Source organism: Tursiops truncatus, chromosome 14 (assembly GCF_011762595.2).
Source record: "Tursiops truncatus isolate mTurTru1 chromosome 14, mTurTru1.mat.Y, whole genome shotgun sequence".
Taxonomy (NCBI): Eukaryota; Metazoa; Chordata; class Mammalia; order Artiodactyla; family Delphinidae; genus Tursiops; species Tursiops truncatus.
The window spans coordinates 25,281,794-25,301,420 of record NC_047047.1 but is presented as its reverse complement, the minus strand read 5'-3'; the positions used below and the strand labels follow the sequence as shown (position 1 = coordinate 25,301,420).

The 19,627-nt window shown below is 52.3% G+C and overlaps 1 protein-coding gene and 1 long non-coding RNA gene across 7 annotated transcripts; one reads left to right on the top strand and one right to left on the bottom strand.

Moving 5' to 3' along the window:
* Window positions 1-69: 69 nt before the first annotated feature.
* RTKN (rhotekin) lies at window positions 70-15,124 on the bottom strand. Of its 6 annotated transcripts, none has more exons than XM_073791217.1 (13): window positions 13,302-13,440; window positions 12,342-12,768; window positions 6,462-6,661; window positions 4,630-4,691; window positions 4,479-4,532; window positions 4,264-4,381; window positions 3,838-4,047; window positions 3,047-3,141; window positions 2,836-2,942; window positions 2,484-2,612; window positions 1,613-1,781; window positions 1,340-1,444; window positions 70-762 (listed from the first exon to the last, which is right to left on the bottom strand). In XM_073791217.1, exons 2-13 carry the CDS (start codon window positions 12,411-12,413, stop codon window positions 428-430), a joined length of 1,656 nt encoding a protein of 551 aa, XP_073647318.1. In that variant the 5' UTR covers window positions 12,414-12,768; window positions 13,302-13,440; the 3' UTR covers window positions 70-427. The 6 variants fall into 6 exon arrangements, with proteins under 6 accessions (XP_073647318.1, XP_073647319.1, XP_033694041.1 ...); XM_073791218.1 differs by lacking the exon at window positions 13,302-13,440 and adding an exon at window positions 13,125-13,249; XM_033838150.2 differs by lacking the exons at window positions 12,342-12,768; window positions 13,302-13,440 and adding an exon at window positions 14,489-15,111.
* LOC109551025 (uncharacterized) lies at window positions 13,752-18,646 on the top strand. The gene is made up of 3 exons (XR_002177717.3): window positions 13,752-14,297; window positions 15,311-15,413; window positions 17,853-18,646. It is a non-coding gene; the product is annotated as an uncharacterized lncRNA (long non-coding RNA).
* The last annotated feature ends 981 nt before the right edge of the window (window positions 18,647-19,627 follow it).

The following is a 19,627-nucleotide window of genomic DNA, read 5'->3' as shown; positions in this document are numbered from 1 at the left end:
GGGATGAGGGGATGTGACAGGTCCAGACCAAGCCAAGAAGCAACCTGTCCTCAAGAACCAGGTGAAGGCTGATGTTAAATAACTTTAATGGTCAATGTGGGAGTCACAAGGGAGGTGCGTTCCCTCCCAGGGCTCTTCAGTGCCATCCTCAAAGCTGGTTAGTGCAGGGAGGTAGGGCAGGGTTGGTTCCAGTTTTCTCCCAGGAAGGGCTTAGGGGGTCCCAGCCAGCCCTGGGAATGAGTCCCTCAGCACCATGGCAACCACAGCTTAAAAGGGGCTTCTGCTCCCCCTCCCCAGCCTATCCCCAGTCCAGCAGAGGAAGGGGAGGCCAAGCTGGCCAAGCTGCTACAAAGAGCGCCGAATCCAGAGCCCAACTGCACACAGCTCATCTCCTCTTCTGACCAGATCCTGTTGCCAGTGCACCATCTCACACTGGGGACTGGAGCCAAGTGTCGGGTGGGCCTTTGCTGCAGAGGCCTCTGGACTGTGGGGACCGCTTCGGGGGTAGAGGGGCAACCGAATGAGAAGCCCCAGGGGAGTGGTCTGGGGGGACAGCATCCAGGGATAACGTTCGGGGTCTCCCCCAGGGCAGGGAATGGGTCTGGGCTGGGGTTGGGGCCACTGAAGCAGGCGAGCAGGGGCCAGACAGGGCAGGCTGGTCTGTAAACACTGCTAGCCAGGGTGGGGGCGTCTCCAGCCTCGTGCCCTCCCGCTGGGCCAGGATGTCTGTCACCGCTGCGATGTCATCCAGCGGCTCAATAGCTGTGGCACCGGGAAGGGATTGAGGGGAGGGGGCTAGTCAGAGCTTAGGCCCCAGACCTACTCAGCCCTGAGCATCACCTGTCACTGTAGGAGGAAAGCCAAGCCTGGATCTCAGCTGAGATTGCATTATCCTGCAGGAGCAGCCCCTCACTTGGGCCCCCTGGAGTCACAGGTTCTGATAAGACTGGGATATGGGGTGACAGGGTAGACAGGGAGAGGAGGGTGGGCAGAAGTAGGTGAAGAAGCCAAGAAAGAGGAGGAAAATGAAAGCAGTGCCAGGCAAGTGAAGGGTCAGAGGAGGAGACAGGAATCCACATGCAGAAAGGGAGACAGAAAAGAAGAAATTACAGGAAAAAAATCCATGAAATGCATCTGGTTCTGTGGGTTTTTGTTGTGAACTTCGGTGGAGGTGGTTTTAAGAAGAGTTGGAGAAGGGAAAGGAATGCTGGGTGGGACTTGGGTCCCCAGAGCTCTGCCTTAGCCCGAAGTGTGCTTTCTCTCTGTCTCCATTATCTGGGTTCCCTTGAAGCCCCCGACCCAAATTCCCATCAGGATCCCAGAGTGCACTTTCACTCACCCATCTCATGGTACAAGGACCCCTGCTTGGCCAGTACTTGGGGTGGTTTCCGAGGAGCAGGGGTTTCAATTTTCATTATTTCATCGCAGCACTGCTTCCACTGGCCTGCAGGGAGGGCATTGATTGGGGTGGGTAGGGGGAGGACTGTGAGAGGGCCAGGCTACCCTCTCCCCTGCTACATTCCTTTCCACACATTCTTGAAACAGAGGCCTCTGGTAAAAGTAACGATCCACAGTCCCTCCTGAAGGTTCAATCCAGCCCCCCCCCTCTTACTCATGTCAAAGAAAAGCTGCCACAGAGCTTCCATCCAGCTCTGCAGGGCTCCCCGACTCTCTGCCTGAAGGGTGTGTGTCACCTCATCCTCCGCATACTGGTTACTGATGCTCAGGGTGAAGGGCCGGCCCGCTGCCTGGTCCAGCTCCCCTGCCCGGACTCGAGTCTCCTGCAGGAGAAAGACAGGATCTGCTTCCACCACCTTCACCTTGGTCACAGAAGTCAGCAGTGACATCAGGCAGGCTTGGTCATCCCTGCCTTAGAAGGAGGAGCTTGTGGGGCCTTCAAGAAGCCCTCTCATTTGCCTCCTACTGACCAGAGTGGAAAGAAATAGCAGGAAAGGAAGGGGACGAGACAGGTCGTCCTTAGGAAAAGAGGAGCAGACGGAGACAGGGAAGGAGGGGTTGAGCGAGGCAGGGAAGGCAAGGAGGCAGGCAGGAACAGGAATGCCGAGGCCTGAGGTCCCTCAGTACTTTCATAAGTCGGCAGGAATGCTAGCAAAAGGGCTAGGAAACAAAGAGGGTCCTTGGACTTGGGTTGGGAGAGAAAACCAGGAAACGGTGAGGGAGATGCAGATTGAACCTAAGGGGAAAGATGGAAGGAGGATGAAAAGTCCTAAACTGGCTATAGAACCCTCTCTGAGACTTGGCAGGGTCTAAGGTTGGTGAGTAGAAGGGACGATCATTTTCCAGTGATGCTGGTTGGGGAGAATATGGTCCCAACAACCCTGGCCCTGAAGCTGGGTGTGGTGCTGTTTGGAACAGGAGGCTAGCTTTGATCCCTTTGAGGTCTGTGCCCACCCTCCTGGGGCCTGATGGAGAGGCTCCCGAACCCTGCCACCTGGGTGGCTTCACCACCAGGGATTCATCACCTTGTTGATCGCAATAGTAAACAGCGGCTCCTCCCCAGTGTCTGTGTCTTCAGGTTGCCGGTAACAGAAGAGGTTTGTGCCTTTCAAGACTCCATGCACTCGCACCCAGTCCTGCAGCTCCCCAGTTTGCTGCATAAATGACTCAAGGTTTCCTAGGGGAATCACACCCCCAACACCCTTCTTCCCAGCCCCCCACAGAGAAACTGCTCCTTTCTGCCCACCCTCCTCTCGTCTTGCCATGCCGCTCCTTCCTCCACCCAGATCTTGCTTTTTCAATAGTTCTTTGATTCCTGGGTCATCTGGCTTTCCTCTGCCTTCTCCCTGTTCCCTTCCACTCCTCAGGGCCCCTCACCTGCACCTTGAGGGTACCACTTGCAGTAGGCTGAGTCATGCAGAAAGGCTGAGCCACCAGACGGCAACACACGCTACCATAAAGGGGCAGCCAGGCGGGGTTCTCCTCTGGGGTAGGAGGAAGCGCAGGGTGAGGGTGGGGAATGTGAAGGGGACCATCCAACGGCCCCTCTTCTCACCATCCAGCATCCCCCACATACACACATACTCACCATGACTGGCGAGGGTCAGGTCATGTGTGCGGAACCCATCTTGCACTGCTGCCAGGGTGAGTGTGGTATGAGCCAAGAGGTGGTAACGAGGACCACTACAGGACAGAGAAGTGGGCAGGAGCCTAATGAGGGGCATGTTGGATGGCAGGAGCTGTAAGCTGAGCAGGTCTGCCCCATTGTTCAGGCTGCCCCACAGAAAACTAGCTTGCCTCCCCCACAGGGGTTGGAACATTTACTGCGCTCCTGCTAGGTGCCGGGGCCTGTGCTTTAAATATGTTATCCCACTGTGTTCCCACAACAGCCCTGAGGCAGCTTGAGGCTTAAAGAGGTTAAGATATCTGCCCATAAATATAGCTTAGAGTTGGAATTTGAATCTATATCTGTTTCCAAAATAAGCATTCTCTTCATTACCTGGAAGGTTTTCAAACTGCTGCTCAGAGACCCAGTGGTTCCACTAGGTGCCTCCGGGTTCCTGGAGGCAACACCACAGGACCCAGGCTACCCTGCTTCAACCAGGGGCACTCTGTTCTATCCACATAAGATGTATTTGCTGCTGCCAAAAAGTGATGACCCCAGAGCCTAGCTCTTCCTGCATTCCTACTGCTCTTCTCAGTTGGCTTGGGGTACAAGCCCTGAGGTACAAGCCAGAGTGCCTCCCAGCTATGTGACCACTGCTTATTCATATCTGTCTGCATGTCCTGGCAGCAGTGCAAAATAAGTTCTGCATGCTCAACACAGCTCAGAGGTCACCTGTGGCCAGCTGAGGGCAGTGGGGGAATACAGGGCCTTACCCAACAGCCGGGGTGGGGAGCAAGATGGGACTGCTCCCTGAGCCCCCAGCTGTCTCCAGAGATGCCCGCACACGCCTCCCCGAGGAGCGGCCCAGCGAGCTGCTGAGTTTGGTGGCAAGCCTCTTGGGGGCTCCAGCCAGGGCCCCCTCCTCTTCCACGCAGGCCCCATACAGCTCCAGCCGCAGTTCAAAGTCTGGCCCTGCCTCGGCACTATAGGAATATGGGAGGAAGAGAGGACAGGAGGATGGTCTGGGGAAGTGCTGTGGTGGAGGATGGATGTCATGCAAGTACAGGACAGCTCCACAGGGAAGGCCCATCTCCCTTCCTCCCTCTCCTCTCCCTCCCCTCCCCTGTGGCTACCTCATCCAAGGATTTGAGCAGAGTAGAGAAAGGTGGGAGCCATAGGGATGAGGTACTCATACTCACAAGAGCACGTTGTTCTGAAAGGAGATGTCTGTGAGGGTCCTGTCCACCAGGATCATCTCCGTGTCCTGAATGTGTTCCCCTATCTGCAGCAGCAAGAACACAGCCCAACGGTGCAGGTCTGGGGACAGAAAGCAAAACTGGTAAAGATGTGCCCCACAGGGACCTCCAATCTCAGGGTCACTCCCTTAAATTTGTCCCACGTGTGTGGAACTCACCACCTTTGTTCTTGAAATATTCTGTGTCCTTCCACATGAGTGGAATCCGGAGATCTAAGGGGCAGACGGATAGGAATAGATGTTGAGATGGGGCAGGAGATCTTATCATTGGGCAAAGAATGCCAACAGCTGGGGTAGTTGTGCTTCTTACCAGAAATGCAGACCTGGCCACGGCAGGGGGAGCGCTCAGCGGGCGGCCCACTGTCAGAAGGCCTGTGGGCAAATCACAACGTCCTAGCCTGGCCTCTTGACACTATTCCCCCTGGCTCTGGTTCCCAAGGGCTCTAGGACACCCCTGGCCCAGGACCCAGCTGCCAGGTCCCAGCCAGGCTGACATGGCAGGGCTGAAGGACTGTTAGGGAGAGTTGTCAGTTGAACCCAGGAGGTTGCTGGGCTTGGGAATGTTAGAGGCTCTTAGCTCACACACACAGTACAAGCTCAGGCCACCCTCCGCACAAGCACCCTTCCTGACCACCTCCCCAGACTCCTGCCAGGGAGAAGTGGGGCTTGAGGACACAGGTGCCCACAGAGAGAGACTCCCTTTTAAGGACTCTTCTCCATTAACCCCCAGGCTTGGAGGAGTTTGCAGGCTTTGTTTTTAACAACAAAGGAGGCTGCTTTTCTCCACCATCTCATCACTTCAATAAAGGAGGGTACTGGATCAGTCAGAAAATCAGGAACCCAAGTAGGGAACATTTGTGTTCCATTTACTGCAAATCTCTCTCCATCCTCCCCCTCAGCTTTGATTTCTCCTCTACCCTTCTGGCTAGATGGGCCGAACCTTCCCAGTGCCCCAAGTTCCCCAGTCCCCCCCCGCAGGGGGGACATCGGCCTTCCTCCCCTCCCCGCCCATCATTAGGACTCACCGAGCTTGTGTCCCTCTCCTAAGGTGATGGCCAGCTTATCCATACTAATTTATAATTCATTATAATGAAATTAGTGACTTAGCCTTAAACTAAATGATGTGGCATTGATGGCAATGTGTTTAGCTGCCAGGGACTTGGGGTGCACCTCAGATCACGCTGTATGGGCTGTGTGGGGACTTGGGCAGGGCAGAGCCTGTCAATGGCCGCCTCTTAAGAGACAGCAAACTCACAGTAGAAGGTGTCCCCATGCCTGCTTGCTCTTCGTTTAACTTTATGGAGCAGCCTTCCCCTGGTGTCTTCATGGGTGCACTCTGGAGGCCTCCTGGCAACCTCTCCTTGTGTCAGCCTTCATGGATGAGCTGGGATGACACTATGTCGGTGAGGGGCCTGGACCTTCTCCCCACTCAGCCTTGTGGGATCAAGCAGGTTACTTTGCCAGAAGCCAGTTTTCCAAATGACCAGTTCACCAAAAATGGTCAGTTCTCAGAACGATCAATTTGCCAAATACTTTTTCCCACATTTTAGTTTTACCAGAGCATCGCCTCAACCATTTCACTACAGATTTGTCAGATCAGCAGTCTAATGCCAGTGTAGGTTGTGTTTCACATCCTAGAGTGGAGTCCTTTTAGTGCACAATCTAATTTATGTGAGTGGGTAGGCTTTCCCTCAAATTTTTTTTTTTTTATTATTTCTTTTCCCAATCCCTGACTCTAATGAGGCAAACCCCAGGTACAATGAACTATGGTCAGTTACAGTAAATTGGTCATTTAGCAAATTGGCCATTTGGTGAACCAGCTATGAGAAAATTAGCTTTCCAGAAGCCAGCCAGCCAGACTCATCAGATCACAGGCAGGGCTTAGCAAATTAGCACTTTTGCATGACTACTCCTCAGACTGCCAGCCTTTCACCAGATACACTGGCTTTCCTGAGCCAGTGTCTTGCAACTCACTAGTGCACCTCTGGGCAGCACACTGTGGTGGTAAAACACCAAGGTGTCTTCTAGGACCCTGGTAAGTCTTCACCAGGAAGTCATCTTCAGGGTGCTCCATACTCCATACTCCATAAACACACACACTGCGCCACTACTCCCATAAAGCCTCGCTTCCCCCCTGCTCACCGCCGGCCTGTCTTCCTCAGCACCTGCGCCTCCTTGCGCCGCTGCAGCTCGCCCATGTAGCTGAGGATGCGGCTGTTGCACACTAGCAGGCTCTTGGTGGCTTCCAGAGTCTGCTCTCGCTGGGAGCAGGCCGCCAGCAGCTTGCAGGTCCCTTCCCTCATCCGGATCTCATGGTCTAGCTTTCTTTGCAACTCTGTGTCCTAGCCGGAGTGGGGATAAGGATGAGAAGGAAATGTCAATTGGGGGACAGGTTGAAGCACCCTTCATTCCCAGGTGGACTGTGGTCCACGAGAAACTGACAAGAAACTTATGTTTCAGGCAACTAAAGGTCAAGGGTTGAGTCTCAACCTCAGCAGCCCACAAATAACCAGAGAGACTTTGTTAAAATTTATACTCCCTCTAGGAGTATAAATTTTTTTCAGCCTCTTTTGAGCGCAATTTGGAAAAATCTGTAAAACCTACAAATTCACATATCCTTTGATCCAGCTATCCAACATCTAGGAGTTTATCCTACAGATATAGTTACACTTGTGGGCAGAGCCATATTCATTGCAGCATCATTTTAAAACACCAAAATTAAAAGTCCTTCAATAGGGCATTGGTTAAATAAGTTATAGCACATCTATACCATGAAATATGGACTATTGCAGACATTAAAGAGTAAGATAGACATGTGCAAAAATGAAGCGATCTTCAAAGTATATGAAGTGAGAAAAGAAAGAACAGCATGCTACCATTTGTACACGATATATATATATATATATATATATATATATATATATGCATATACATATCGATAGACATGCATAAAATAGTAGTGGCTGTGGGGCTGGGAGCCAGGAATGGAAAATCAATTTATGATACTTTATATATATGCTCCTTTACTACTGTACTATTGGAAATTGTGTTACCTTTTAAAAAATTAAATCTTCTGAGTTAAAAAAAATAATAAATCACGAGACCCCACCTCAGAGTAGCAGAATAAGAATCTCTACGAGTGGGGCATGTGCATTTTTTGGAAAATTCCCCAAGTGACTCTGAGGTGCAGCCCAGGCTGAGAACTACCACCTAAAGGGAATGGCCACAGATAGTAAAGGCCATCCTGGCTTACCCCAAAGACTCAAGTGATGAGAGAGGACATTTAGTTGGCAAGGGGTCAGTGGAGAAGGAGCATACCGCCTACAGTGTTCATCCATGCTGCAGAGAATGCAGTACACACCCCAAATTTGGGCACCTGCCATCTGCTGGCCCTCTGAGTCTGGGAGGTAAGGACATAGGCAAGGAATGGGGATGGGAAAACAGGTAAAGCAAGTCAGGAGTGAGTAGGCACTTAGCACAATGCCCAATGCACAGCATATGGTATGCATGGGGCGGGGTGCTTATTTTAACGATGCTACTTCAGCCCAGTAGCATTCACCCAATAACACTGGAGCATCCCTGTGCTGTCCGAAGCTCCATATTTGAGATCCAGCTGGGAGGTGAGAGATGCAGACGTTAATGGCTGCTCCGTAAGTGCCACGTCATGGCACACACACACTCACGGGAAACAGACCCTATTTGTTTCTGGCTGAGGTGATGGGGAAGGCTTCAGAGAAGAGGTGGAAGACTAACCCTATTACAGTGTACAAATCAGAAGGCAAGCCAAGTGGAGTCACAGGGTTGGAAGAGGAGGATGAGTGTGACTGCACAAAACCAAAACCTGTCTTCCCCCTCACACCAGCTCTTTTCCACACTATGTGCCCTTGCTTCTTTCCTGATGACTCCAGCCTTCAAGTCTCCAAGACCTCAACACCCTAAATTCCTGCTTCCGGGAATTGCCTTGTCCAGCCTCCCTGCTGATTCTTCCTTCCCTACTTGAGCTGGGCCAGACTTTCATCACGTCTCACCTCATCTCATCACCCTCACTATCCACATTTCCCTTCCTGACCCTTCAGAAATAGGCCAACCGGGTACCTACGCCGCCTCCACCAGGAAGCCCTCTCAGACTACACAGCTGCCCCTACCCCCACCATGACTGCCTGCACCAGGGTCCCACCTCTGCTACGGTTTGCTGCTTGCCAACCCCTATCCCATTCTGCATCTAGCTTCTACCACAAACACCCCCAAACAGGTGAGGGGGGTGGGGCCGAGCAGCGTCCGCAGGCCACCTCCTGACTAGCCTTTTTGTCCCGGCCCTAGCACTCACGAATTCTTCCCTAGCCCTGTCCATTGCACGTGCGGCGCAACGCGGGCATTGTCCCTGGTCCGGGGAGCCGCCCCGCCCGCAGAGAGAGCCGATGACATCATCTACCAACTGCCGCGAGAGCGGCCGAGGGGCTCCGGGACGCAGGCGGTCCCTCAGTCCCTCTGTGCGATTGGCCCGGTTAGGCTCCAGGTGGTGCTAACCACACAGACCTAGTCGCGGAGGAACGGTACCTCCGGGAGCACCGGCCTCACTCTAGAAAGGGCTCCAGGCTCCGGAGCTGCCGGAGGCCAGGGGGCCCCTCCGGGTTGCAGTTGCCCTCCAGGATGACTCCTGGCCCGGGTGCATACGGGAGGGAGATAGTGTATACATCGGAATAACTGGGGCTGCAGGGAAGTCGCTGTATCCAGCCTGGATGAGTCGGACTGGGGGTGCAGACACCCTGGCTACCACTCTCCCCCCATGCACTCGGGTCCGAATCCATTCTCCCACGGCCCTCGGTGGACAGTGCCATAGAAATCTCCCACCCTTTAGGCAGAGCACCTCGGGAATCCTGACGCAGGCTCTGGATCCCGGAGCTTCACCCCCATCTCCGTACCTCAGGTATAGCTCCATGTCGCCCCCCTCCCCACCCACACACCCTCTCTTCCCAAGCCGGCAGTACTTTCACCAGACTCCCCTGGGAAAGAGCCCTAAGCTGGACTCCGCTCAGGGCCCAAGGGGCTGAAGGAGGATGAGTCATGGGCAGAAGCCCCAGCACACATTAGGCCCTCTCTGGACATCCTTTCCAGTTCCTCCCACTCCCTTCTATCTCTGACTTCCCTCTCTGCTTCTCATCACCTTATGTTCCCTTTAGAATCTCCACCAGGGCTAAGTTCAAATCCTGGCTTAGGAACTTGACTAGCCATGAGAACTTAACCTCTGGAGCCTCTGTTTGTAAACTGGGGGTGGGAGGGCGTGGTAATTCCACCTGCTACTGTTTGAGGATTAAATGGGAAAGTCTAACCCCTACCTGGGCCCAGCACTCCCACCTTCCCTTTAATTGCAGCTTAAGTTGCCTCCTCCAGAAAGTCTTCTTGAATTTACACTTCCACGACTACCTCTCTTGCTAATCCCTGGAACATCAATGGGATGGGGGTTGGGGAACTGCTGAGCTTCCTGGAGAAAGAACACAGCACCCTCAACCAACCCAAGACTGAATGAGAGATGATCAAAGTGAAATCTAAGCCCCCTCCTCTTCCCCAGAACTTGGGCAGAGCTCCTATGAAGAAAAATTACATGGAGGGGGAGGCATGCAGAATTCGAACATTTAAATACCTAGACCAGCCATGGCCAATAAGATCTTCTGCAATGACGGAAATGTTCAGCAGCCATCTAGCACATGAAATGTGGCTAGAGTAATTAAGGAACTAAATTTTTTATTTTATTTCATTTTAATTAACTAAATTTTAAAGTTAATAGCCACATGTAGCTAGTAACATGGACAGTGCAGAGGACTAGGGATGGCAAATAGGTTTTATTTCATATGCCAACAGAGGACAATATGTAGTGTCAGAGTCCCAATGGGATCCTTGGGCACCTGTCTCCATTTTAGAAAAAGATGATCCTCTCCAGGCAAACAAATTAGATAAAGGTGTCCCCTCCTCACACCACCTGAAACCAGACCAGGACTCCTGCCACTATGCAGTGCCCTTATGAAGGACACAACCTGCATAATTTATGCCAAGGTTGAGCTGAGAAAGATTGTGAGGCCATGCGTGGATTTGTTGGTGAAGACTGCCATGATTGACTCGTAATGTCTATCATGATCTAGGGAGTGGGGACCCAGTTGAGGGTACAAACACATGTGCAATAAATTCCCCTTCTGAGCTGGACTCTCTACTGTCCTGCCTCTGACCTCCCTTAGCAGCAACACCCTGCCTGGTTCAGGCAGTCACTTCCTCAGCCTCCTCTCTCTTCCCCATCTCAGTAAATGACCACATCGCCCAGTTGCTTAGCCACACACCAGAGAGTCATCCTGGAGCCCTCTCTTGGCCGCACCCACATGTCCAGTACGTCAGCAAGCCCTGTCAGATCTACCACCATCATCTGAAATCCACCCCCTTCTCCCTATCTCCACCAAGAGCGTTTAATCCATACCACCAGGTTCACTCCCCTAAGGCTATAACGACCTCCTAGCTGGTGGTCTTCTGCTATTCGTCTGGCCAACCCTTCTCCCTCCCACCCCCCACCCCTGCCTAGCCTATTCCTTTCAAACACAACAGCCATCATTTTAAAACATTAGATAAGTTGTCCCCCTGCTTAAAACCCTTCCATGAGCCAACATCACACTTAGAGTAAAATCTAAATGCCTTGTCACGGACTACAAAGCCCTGCATAATCTGGCTCGCACCCATCAGCTCGACCCCAGCTATTATGTTCCAGCCCCACTGGCTCTCCTTCTTCCACAAACATATCACCATCATCCTCATTTAAGAGCCTTTTGCCCTTACTATGCCCTCTGTCTGGAAAGCCCTTCCTCCCATCTTTACATATCTTCATATCCTTCTGGTCACAGCTCAAAGAGCTCACAGAGGCCTTCCCTGACTCCTACATCTAATGCTGCCCCCCCTACCCGATTTTTATTACACCCCCCCGTTTTCATCATAATTTCACTATGTGAGATTATTAGTTTGCATGCTTCTTGTCTGTTCCCCCAGTAGAATGGACCTTTCCTGTTTTGTTCACTGAGGTATCCCAAGATCTAGAAAGAAGCTGACATATAGTAGGTGTTCAATAAATGTGATTAAGAATAAATAAATGAGGGACATCCCCGGCAGTCCAGTGGTTAAGACTCTGCCTTCCAATGCAGGAGGTGTGGGTTCGATCCCTGGTCAGGGAACTAAGATCGCACATGCTGTGGGGTGTGGCCAAAAACTAAAAAAAAAAAAAAAAGGACTTCCCAGTTGGCGCAGTAGTTAAGAATCTGCCTGCCAATGCAGGGGACACGGGTTCAACCCCTGGTCTGGGAAGATCCCACATGCCGCAGAGCAACTAAGCCCGTATGCCACAACTACTGAGCCTGCGCTCTGGAGCCTGCGTGCCACAGCTACTGAAGCCTGCGTGCCTAGAGCCCACGCTCCGCAACAAGAGAAGCCACAGCAATGAGAAAAGCCTGTGCACTGCAATGATGAGTAACCCCCCGCTCGCCGCAACTAGAGAAAGCCAGTGAGCAGCAACAAAGACCCAATGCAGCCAAAAATTAATTAATTAGCTAACTAATTTTAAAAAAATAAAATAAATCTATTTAAAAAAAAGAATAAACAGCTCCCTGCCATCTTCAGGGCCACGGAATCCTGCCCTAGAGTCCTCTTCCCCTTCTCTGGTAAGACCATCTCCTTCCTGCAAACCTCTCACATTGAACTCCCCTCTTCTTCCCATACCTAAAAGGAGCCCTCAGCCCCAGAACACACATCCACACCAAACCACAGAGCTTCCAGAAATAGGTGTGAAGACCCTGTTGCCAACACAGTACTCTAATTGGCAGAACTGAACCTGGGTCCACACGGAGCACCCAACGAAGGGCTTACAGAACCGCCTATCCCTCTCCCCACTTGGAGCAGACTCTGCTCTCCCTGCTCAGCCCCAGCAGGAAAGGGCAGAGCAGAGATGGGCTGGGATGCTGTGGAGGAGGTGCACTCCAGGGGTGGGGGCGTTACCTCCAGGCTGAGCGCCATCTGCCGGATGTAGAGCATATTCAGGTCCTCCAGGATGTGCAATCTGTCCTGCATCTCTGTGCCCCCCAGGTGCCCCTTCCCTTGTTGACCCCTCAGAAGGGTGGGGCGAGCAAGCACCACGCTGCCCCACAATTCCTCCCGCTGCTCCCCTGGTCTTGAAAGAGGTGGGCAGTTCTTGGACAGAGGGCAGAGGCAGCCCCTGTCCCTCTTGCACTCCCGTTAGACCCCTCTGGCTGCTGTGACAAACTTTCCTTGCCTACCGCTGTTCCAGGGCCCTGATGGGAGCCAGGCATGGAGGGAAAGGAAAGCGAGGTGAGGATGAGCAGGGTCCCCGGAGAGGAGGCCAGCTGCAGAGGGGACTCTGGGCACAGAGTGTCCAGTCTTGCTTTGGTGGCAGCTGTTCTCCCAGCTGTGGAAGAAAAAGGCTCTTTCATTCCGACTCTGGCCCCTCCCCAGCCCCCGCCCACATCCCTGGCCTGGTGGACAGAGAATCTGTGTGCGGTAGGGTGTGAGGGGCAGGCACAACTGGAAGGGGGCAGGGAGGGGACACTTCATGCAGGTTCTACAGAGTCGTGGGGTTTGTCAGGAGGTTGCTTTCTGAAAGGGGTTCTGGCTTAGTTTGAGGAAGAAGAAGGATAACGGTGAGGACCTTATTGAGTGAGCCCAGGGAGTGGGACAGAGGGGTAAATGCGGCTCAACCCCCAGGGCCACCTCTTCCAACTTGGGGCCCCCATCCAGCCCGCCCCACCCTGGGTTCACAATTACCTCGCTTTTCCAGCAGAAGGGAGGAGACGGAGGGAGAAAGGCAGGGGTGTGCCTAGCTGCTGCTGCCCCCGCTCCCCTCTGCGGGCCCCTTCCCTTCCAGACAGGAAACCAGCCCCGATTCCCAGCCAGCTGCAGCTTTGCCACCCCCCTCCACCCCAGGCCCACGGAGTCACATACCGCTCCGCCGGGTCCCAGCGGCTCCGCCCCGGCTCCTCCGCTACGGCCCCCAAAAGGCCGGGCTTATCCCCGGCTCCTCCGCTACGGCCCCCAAAAGGCTGGGCTTATCCCGGGGGCGGCCCCAGCTCACAGGCCCCTCCTCCGGGTCCCTGGGCCTGCCCCTCACTCCCCCACACTGGCCCCAGGCGGCGTTGCTTATGCTGGACCCGACAGAGGTCCTCTCCCCGAGGCCCACTAGCTTCAAAGTCAACGAAGGCCCGGGACACTGGGACACCGGTGTGAAAGAACCTTTGTTCTGGGCAGGCTGTAGGGTAAAGTGCAGTTCTGGGCAGGCTGTAGGGTAAAGTGCAGAAGCCAGGCCTGGAATCCCGGCAGGGAGGGGTGAGGAAGGCCCTCTCACTTAACCCTTTCCAGGCCAAGCAGGAAAGGAGAGCTGACCTTGGGGATAGCCTCTGCTGTAGCTCCTCGCCCTGTCAGTCCTAGCTCAGCCCCACATCTTTCAGACCCTCCTGAGCCTCTTTAGGGAGTTACAGGTAAGGCTCAGACCTGAGCAACGTGTAGAGTGGTGGGCCGAGGAGGCAACTGTAGAGGCTGGACTCCTCTTAGGCCCCAGGAAAGGAGGCTGAAAGTTTGAGTGCGGGAAGTAATCCCAAATCTTTAATAAGGAACCCCCTCACTCCCGATTCTCCCAGCCACAGAGGAGCAGCTGGGGAGGGTTTCAGCGAAGGGGGCAGACCGGCGGAGAAGTCAGGATTGATGATGGAGGCTGTCCCAGACGGTTGAGACAGGTTGTGGGTTGCGGCTGGAGCCCAGGGAAGGAGCGGGCGCCCAGGCCAGGAATCTGTTAGAGCCCGCCTGGTTGCACACCGCCCTTTGCTCCGGGATGCCGTGAAGGACCGGGGTAAGGCACATTTGGGGAATCGAGCCTAGGGCCCCTTAAATTGAAGCCAACCCGAGGTTTTTCCAGGCGGAGGCAAATCATCCCAACTGGGCCAGGTAATGTCTGGGGTGGCACGGTCCGATTAACGTGCAGACGGTCCGCGCCTGACTTTTTAAGTCAACAACTACTAGTTTGTACCAGACCCGCGGCGTCTCCGCCCCTCGGCGCGCGCGGGCGGGGCGGGAGGCCCAGGCGGCCCGGGCTGCGGGAGCCCGGGGAGGGGAAGGCAGGGACGCGGGTCTCTCACCTCCGGTGGGTCGCAGAAGAGGCTGAGTCGGAAGCGGCCGCGTTTGAACTCCATCTCCAGGGCAGAGCCCCTGGCTACGGTGACCCGGCTCCGGTGGTTTCGGGAGAACATGCTGGCGGTCCCCCGCCTTTGCCTGCCCTCTGCACTCCCCGCGCCGCCCGGCCCTGCCTTGTCTCGTAGGCTTCTGTCCCTCGCCTACCGCCAGCTAGTCCGGCCGGGAATCTCCCACGGCCCGGTTCCCAAACTCCGCCCCCGGAGACGACACCTGGGCCGGGCAGGGCGCGGCACGCTCTCCCTCCACTCCAAACCCCCGCCCCCGCCAAAGGCCCTGCCTGCCGGGCCAGTCCCGGTCCCCAAGCAAGCCTGACCCGACAGCCGGGGCACCCTACACCTCGCGAGCACTGAGGCGGGGCGTCGTCCCTTCCTGCCCGGGTAGCCAGCGCCTCACCTGGGCATGGGGCGAGCCCAGAGAAGCCCCGCCCCCTGCCGCCCCCACTCGGCTAGCCAGACTCCCTGCGCGCGGAAAATCCCGGGGCCCAGGGATCGCCGAGAGGCACACAGCCCGGCCTTGGGATGGCGCCCAATCTCACCTCTAAGCAGCTTCCGAGGCGACTGTTTCAACTTCCTACAGTCCCAAATGTCCTTTCTTCGTCCCCCTACCCACTAAAGCTCCCCTCCGTCCCTAGTGGCCGCAGTTCACGTGTCTGGTAGCCCTGTTCTGTTACTTACTAACCGTGGATCCTTGGCTCTCTCACTGAACTTTCTGAGCTTCAGTTTTCTTACTTGTGCAATGGGGATACACTAATTACCTCCACTCCTCAGGTCGCTATGAGGATTACATATGAGAATGAGTGTAAAATGCCCAGCATAGTTCCTGGCACAAGACAAGCACCCCGTAAGTGCAGCTATGAAGAAAAACGACCAGGTAAAGCACCTTTGTGCCCTTGGATGGGGCACCAGTGACCTCAGCTCCCTGGACCCAGACTTTAAGTGCCTTAAGAGGGTGAGGATATCTATGACCTCATATGGGCTCTCAGCTGTTTTGCTGGGTCGCTGAGACAGGGTTAGGATTCACAGCTTCTGCAGAAAAAGGGGCCACCCCCAGCCTCCTGGGACAGAAGGAAATGGCAGAGGATTAGCTTGCTGACCACACGTGAGGAGTTTTCTGGGGACTTATGAACTTACTGGGGAGAACTCGAGAGAGAGTGGGGCTCCTTCACAGCCAGAGCCGGAGAAATACCAGCTTATAGCTTTAGAGAGCCCAGGTTAGAACTGCTCTGCTATGACAAATTACTCAACATTCTTTTAGAAAACCTGACTTAAAATTACTTTGGCAAAAGGGGAAATATATGGCTTAAGGAACAATAATATCCAGGGGTCAGGCTTTAGTTGTGGCTTGACCCAGGCATTCAGCATCACAAGGATTCCATCCCTCTCCTTCATCTGGCTCTGCTTTCCTCCATGTTAGCTTCACTCTCCACAGCATAGCAAGATTGTTGCCAAAAATTCTGGGTCTATAATATTTTCAGACTTAAATTCAGCAGAAAAGGGAACATCTGTTTCCTGAAGCTCCTACACATGTCTGGGATTCACTATGGGCCATTTGGGATGATTTATCCATCTCAAACCAATCACTGTAGGCAGAGGGGTGGCCAGACCTGAACCAATCACTGTGGCTGAGGAGGATTCTATTTGCCAGTTGGCCAGGCCTAGGTCACTTCCCACTCCTGGAAACCAAATGGAACCCAGTGAGCTGGGAGAGAGATGGGGGAGGGAGATATGGTTTCTGAAAGACTGTTCCAGGTACTACGACCAGAAGGTGAGGGAATGGATGCTGGACAGGAAAAACAACAAACATCCTTGACATACAAAAGTGTACATGGAGAAGGGAGTTCTTCTGTCGTAGGAAAGGAAGATCAAAAGATTTTATAAATCTGTGGCCTCTGAGATAAACCTCAAAGAGGAGTGAGGGCATTGCTTCTGAGTTTCTTCAACTATCTATTGTCACTCCTCTAAACTGTAAGCTCCCCCAGGGAGGGAGAGTCTGTCTTGTCCACTGCTTTATGCTCAGTGCCTGGCACATAGGAAGTACTCAATAAACCATCACTTGAAGTAAGTGAACAAATGAGATGCCTAAAGAAAGCATACAGATTTGAGAGTGCTTAACTGGGATGAGCCATATTGTTGGACTAAAATTGTTCATTTCAAATGTTTGGCTTTTAGCAGCAGAATGCTTTTTTCTCCAAATGAAATCTCACCTGGAACATGTGAAATATAATCAGAGCTGCTGTGATAGAAGCAGGGGCTGGAGCCCCACAACTTGTCCTCTCCAGAGGCCCTCAGCTGCACGCAGACACACACACACACACACACACACACACACACCTGTGGGACATGGGACCTAAGGAAGTGTTTAAAAATCCCTGACAAGAGCTGGAGGAATGGAAGGCATTTGGAAAAGAAGTAGAGCTCAAATCTTGCCAGAGAATTTGCACTCGATGTGACTGAAGATTTTGGGAAAGGAGTGACGCAGCCAAAGTTATATTTTAGAGATCATAGTCTGGCATCCATTTGTGTGAATCATTTGGAGGAGTTGTGACTGGAGTTTGGGAAGCCAGCTTACACTGTTCTCAACCAATGGTAGAGAAACAAGGGCCAAAGTTTCTGTGGAGTTATTATTTTTTAATTAAATTCTTATTTGAAAACACACAGTTTTTTAAAACAATCCTTATTCTACCACTTAAAAAATAATACAAAGTAAGGAATAAATGAACAAAAGCACACTTTCCCCACCATCAGAGAAAAACACTGAGACACAGCCTGGTGCCATGGCATGCTGAGGCCTTATACTGGCTCGTGAGAGACAATTTTGGAATTTTCTGGAATTGTGCATTCCAGCTGTTAAACACAGCTTTAATTAATAATTGAATCATAAAAACTCACAACTAAATAAATTATATTAAAGCAAAGGTGATAAAACTCAAAATTCATCACTTCCTAATTATTTTACTGCATTTTCCCATTATCCCTTGAGGTTGTTTACATCTATAGTGTCCGTATGGTTGAAATGCTATGTCACGGTGTGCTACTACATGTCTTGCCAACTCTGTGCTCAGTAATGAAATTGGCCATGGTGGGAGTTTTACACAACAGAAGTAGGCGAACACTGTAAACCAGGGCTATTTTTTTTCCCCTGGGGAGATTTCATTAAATATTTAGCCACATACCACTTGTTCACTGCATAATATTTCCCAATTTTTCCTTTTCTTACATCTGTATCTCCATCTCCCCAGCTATGAAGTAGATATTTGGGAAGGGCTTATTAGCCACCCAGTATTCAAATTATCTTTCTATTTCTACACAGACCCCTACTGTGGACAACTCTGGTAGGCTGAGGCTCTACCCTCTTTCTGGCAGCTGGAGAAGGACATTCATCCTCCCTCCCACTTCTTCACAGCCCAGGGGTAGGCAGTTGGCCTAAGCCAACCAACTGGAATGCTACCAACTGGACTTTGAATCTTGAAAGAGTGAAAACAAGACCCAGGGAGAATTCATGAGGAGTGGATGGCTCTGCTAGCAGGGAAATCCTCATCAGCAGGTTCCTGTGGTGAGACTTTGGTGTGGCCTCAGCATAACCTCAGCCATATGCCCCTAATGCTTGGCCTCCCAAGGGTTCCCACCCCTTATCCAGGGAGAATACAAGATGAACCCGAAACATTTTGTAGTGTTGGGAAATAAAAAGGTGCTAAAGGAATGATGGAGATGTGTCAGAAGGACACAGAAGTCATCTTAAAGAAATGCCCACTGACCAAATCTGGGACAAATTTAAGCATCAAAATAAATAATAGATTACAACTCATTGAATGAAACAGGAATCTATACCGACACAAATAAATACATATGAAACTGAATGTAAGGAGAAAAGAAAGCTCCACTTCACCATAGAATGCCAACTAACACATGTAGATGGAATAACGGGAGTAGAATACCACTTGGCAATTATTATTTTATTTATTTATTTATTTTTTGCGGTACACGGGCCTCTCACTGTTGTGGCCTCTCCCGTTGCGGAGCACAGGCTCCGGACGCGCAGGCTCAGCGGCCATGGCTCACGGGCTCAGCCGCTCCGCGGCATGTGGGATCTTCCCGGACCGGGGCACGAACCCGCGTCCCCTGCATCGGCAGGTGGACTCTCAACCACTGCGCCACCACCGAAGCCCGTGTACTTGTTTTTGAGGAAATACACAGTGAACTATTTAGGGGTGAAGTGGCATCATGTCTGCAACTTGCTCTCAGAATGATCAGAATAGGAATAACGATAATGGAGAGGAAGGGGAGGAAATAGTAAATGTTAATAATTGTAGAATCTGATTTAAGGAGCTAAGAGAGTTCTATGTACTCTTCTTGCAACTTTTCTGTAAGTTTGAAATTATTTCCTCAAAAATTATATTTAAAAAATAAGCTAAGGGCTTCCCTTTGGAAGTGGCGCAGTGGTTGAGAGTCCACCTGCCGATGCAGGGGACACGGGTTCGTGCCCCGGTCCGGGAAGATCCCACATGCCGCGGAGCCTGCGCGTCCGGAGCCTGTGCTCCGCAACGGGAGAGGCCATAACAGTGAGAGGCCCGCGTACCACAAAAAGAAAAAAAAAAAAAAAAAAAATGCTAAGAACTTTTTCAGAAGGACAAAATTCTTCCTTTCAGCCTACAAACCTGCTCAAACCTCTCTGACACTAAACAAAGCAAAACTAAAAACAAAACAAAATAATGAAGCCCATGGCTACTTACTTACTGTCACCGCTTCCTCCCTGCTGGGCATCAGGATGTTGAGGAAACACCACTGGGTCTAGTGTCAGGAAGTCTCTGTTTGATGCTGGCTCTGCCACTCCCTAACTGTGTGGCTCTGGCCAAATCATTTAACCTCTCTAAGCCTCAGTTTCCTCATGAGGGAACAACAGTATCTCCCACATGGAGCTGCCATGGGGATCAAGGGAGGGAAGGGATATGAAAGCAGGTTATAAACTCTAACACGTTTGACAAATACTAACTGCAGGTGATCCCTCACTTCAACTCCTAGTGATACAGAACTATTGCCTTCACTCCCTGCTAGAATGCATACTCTGCTTGGAGCTCAACCTAGCCT

Coding starts and splice junctions, on each gene's coding strand:
- RTKN (XM_033838150.2), bottom strand. CDS start 14,599: ATGTTCTCCCGAAACCACCGGAGCCGGGTCACCGTAGCCAGGGGCTCT. Junction 4,382..4,478: donor ATATTTCAAGAACAAAGGTG/GTGAGTTCCACA, acceptor TTCTGTCCCCAG/ACCTGCACCGTTGGGCTGTG. Junction 1,782..2,483: donor TTACTATTGCGATCAACAAG/GTGATGAATCCC, acceptor TTTCTCCTGCAG/GAGACTCGAGTCCGGGCAGG.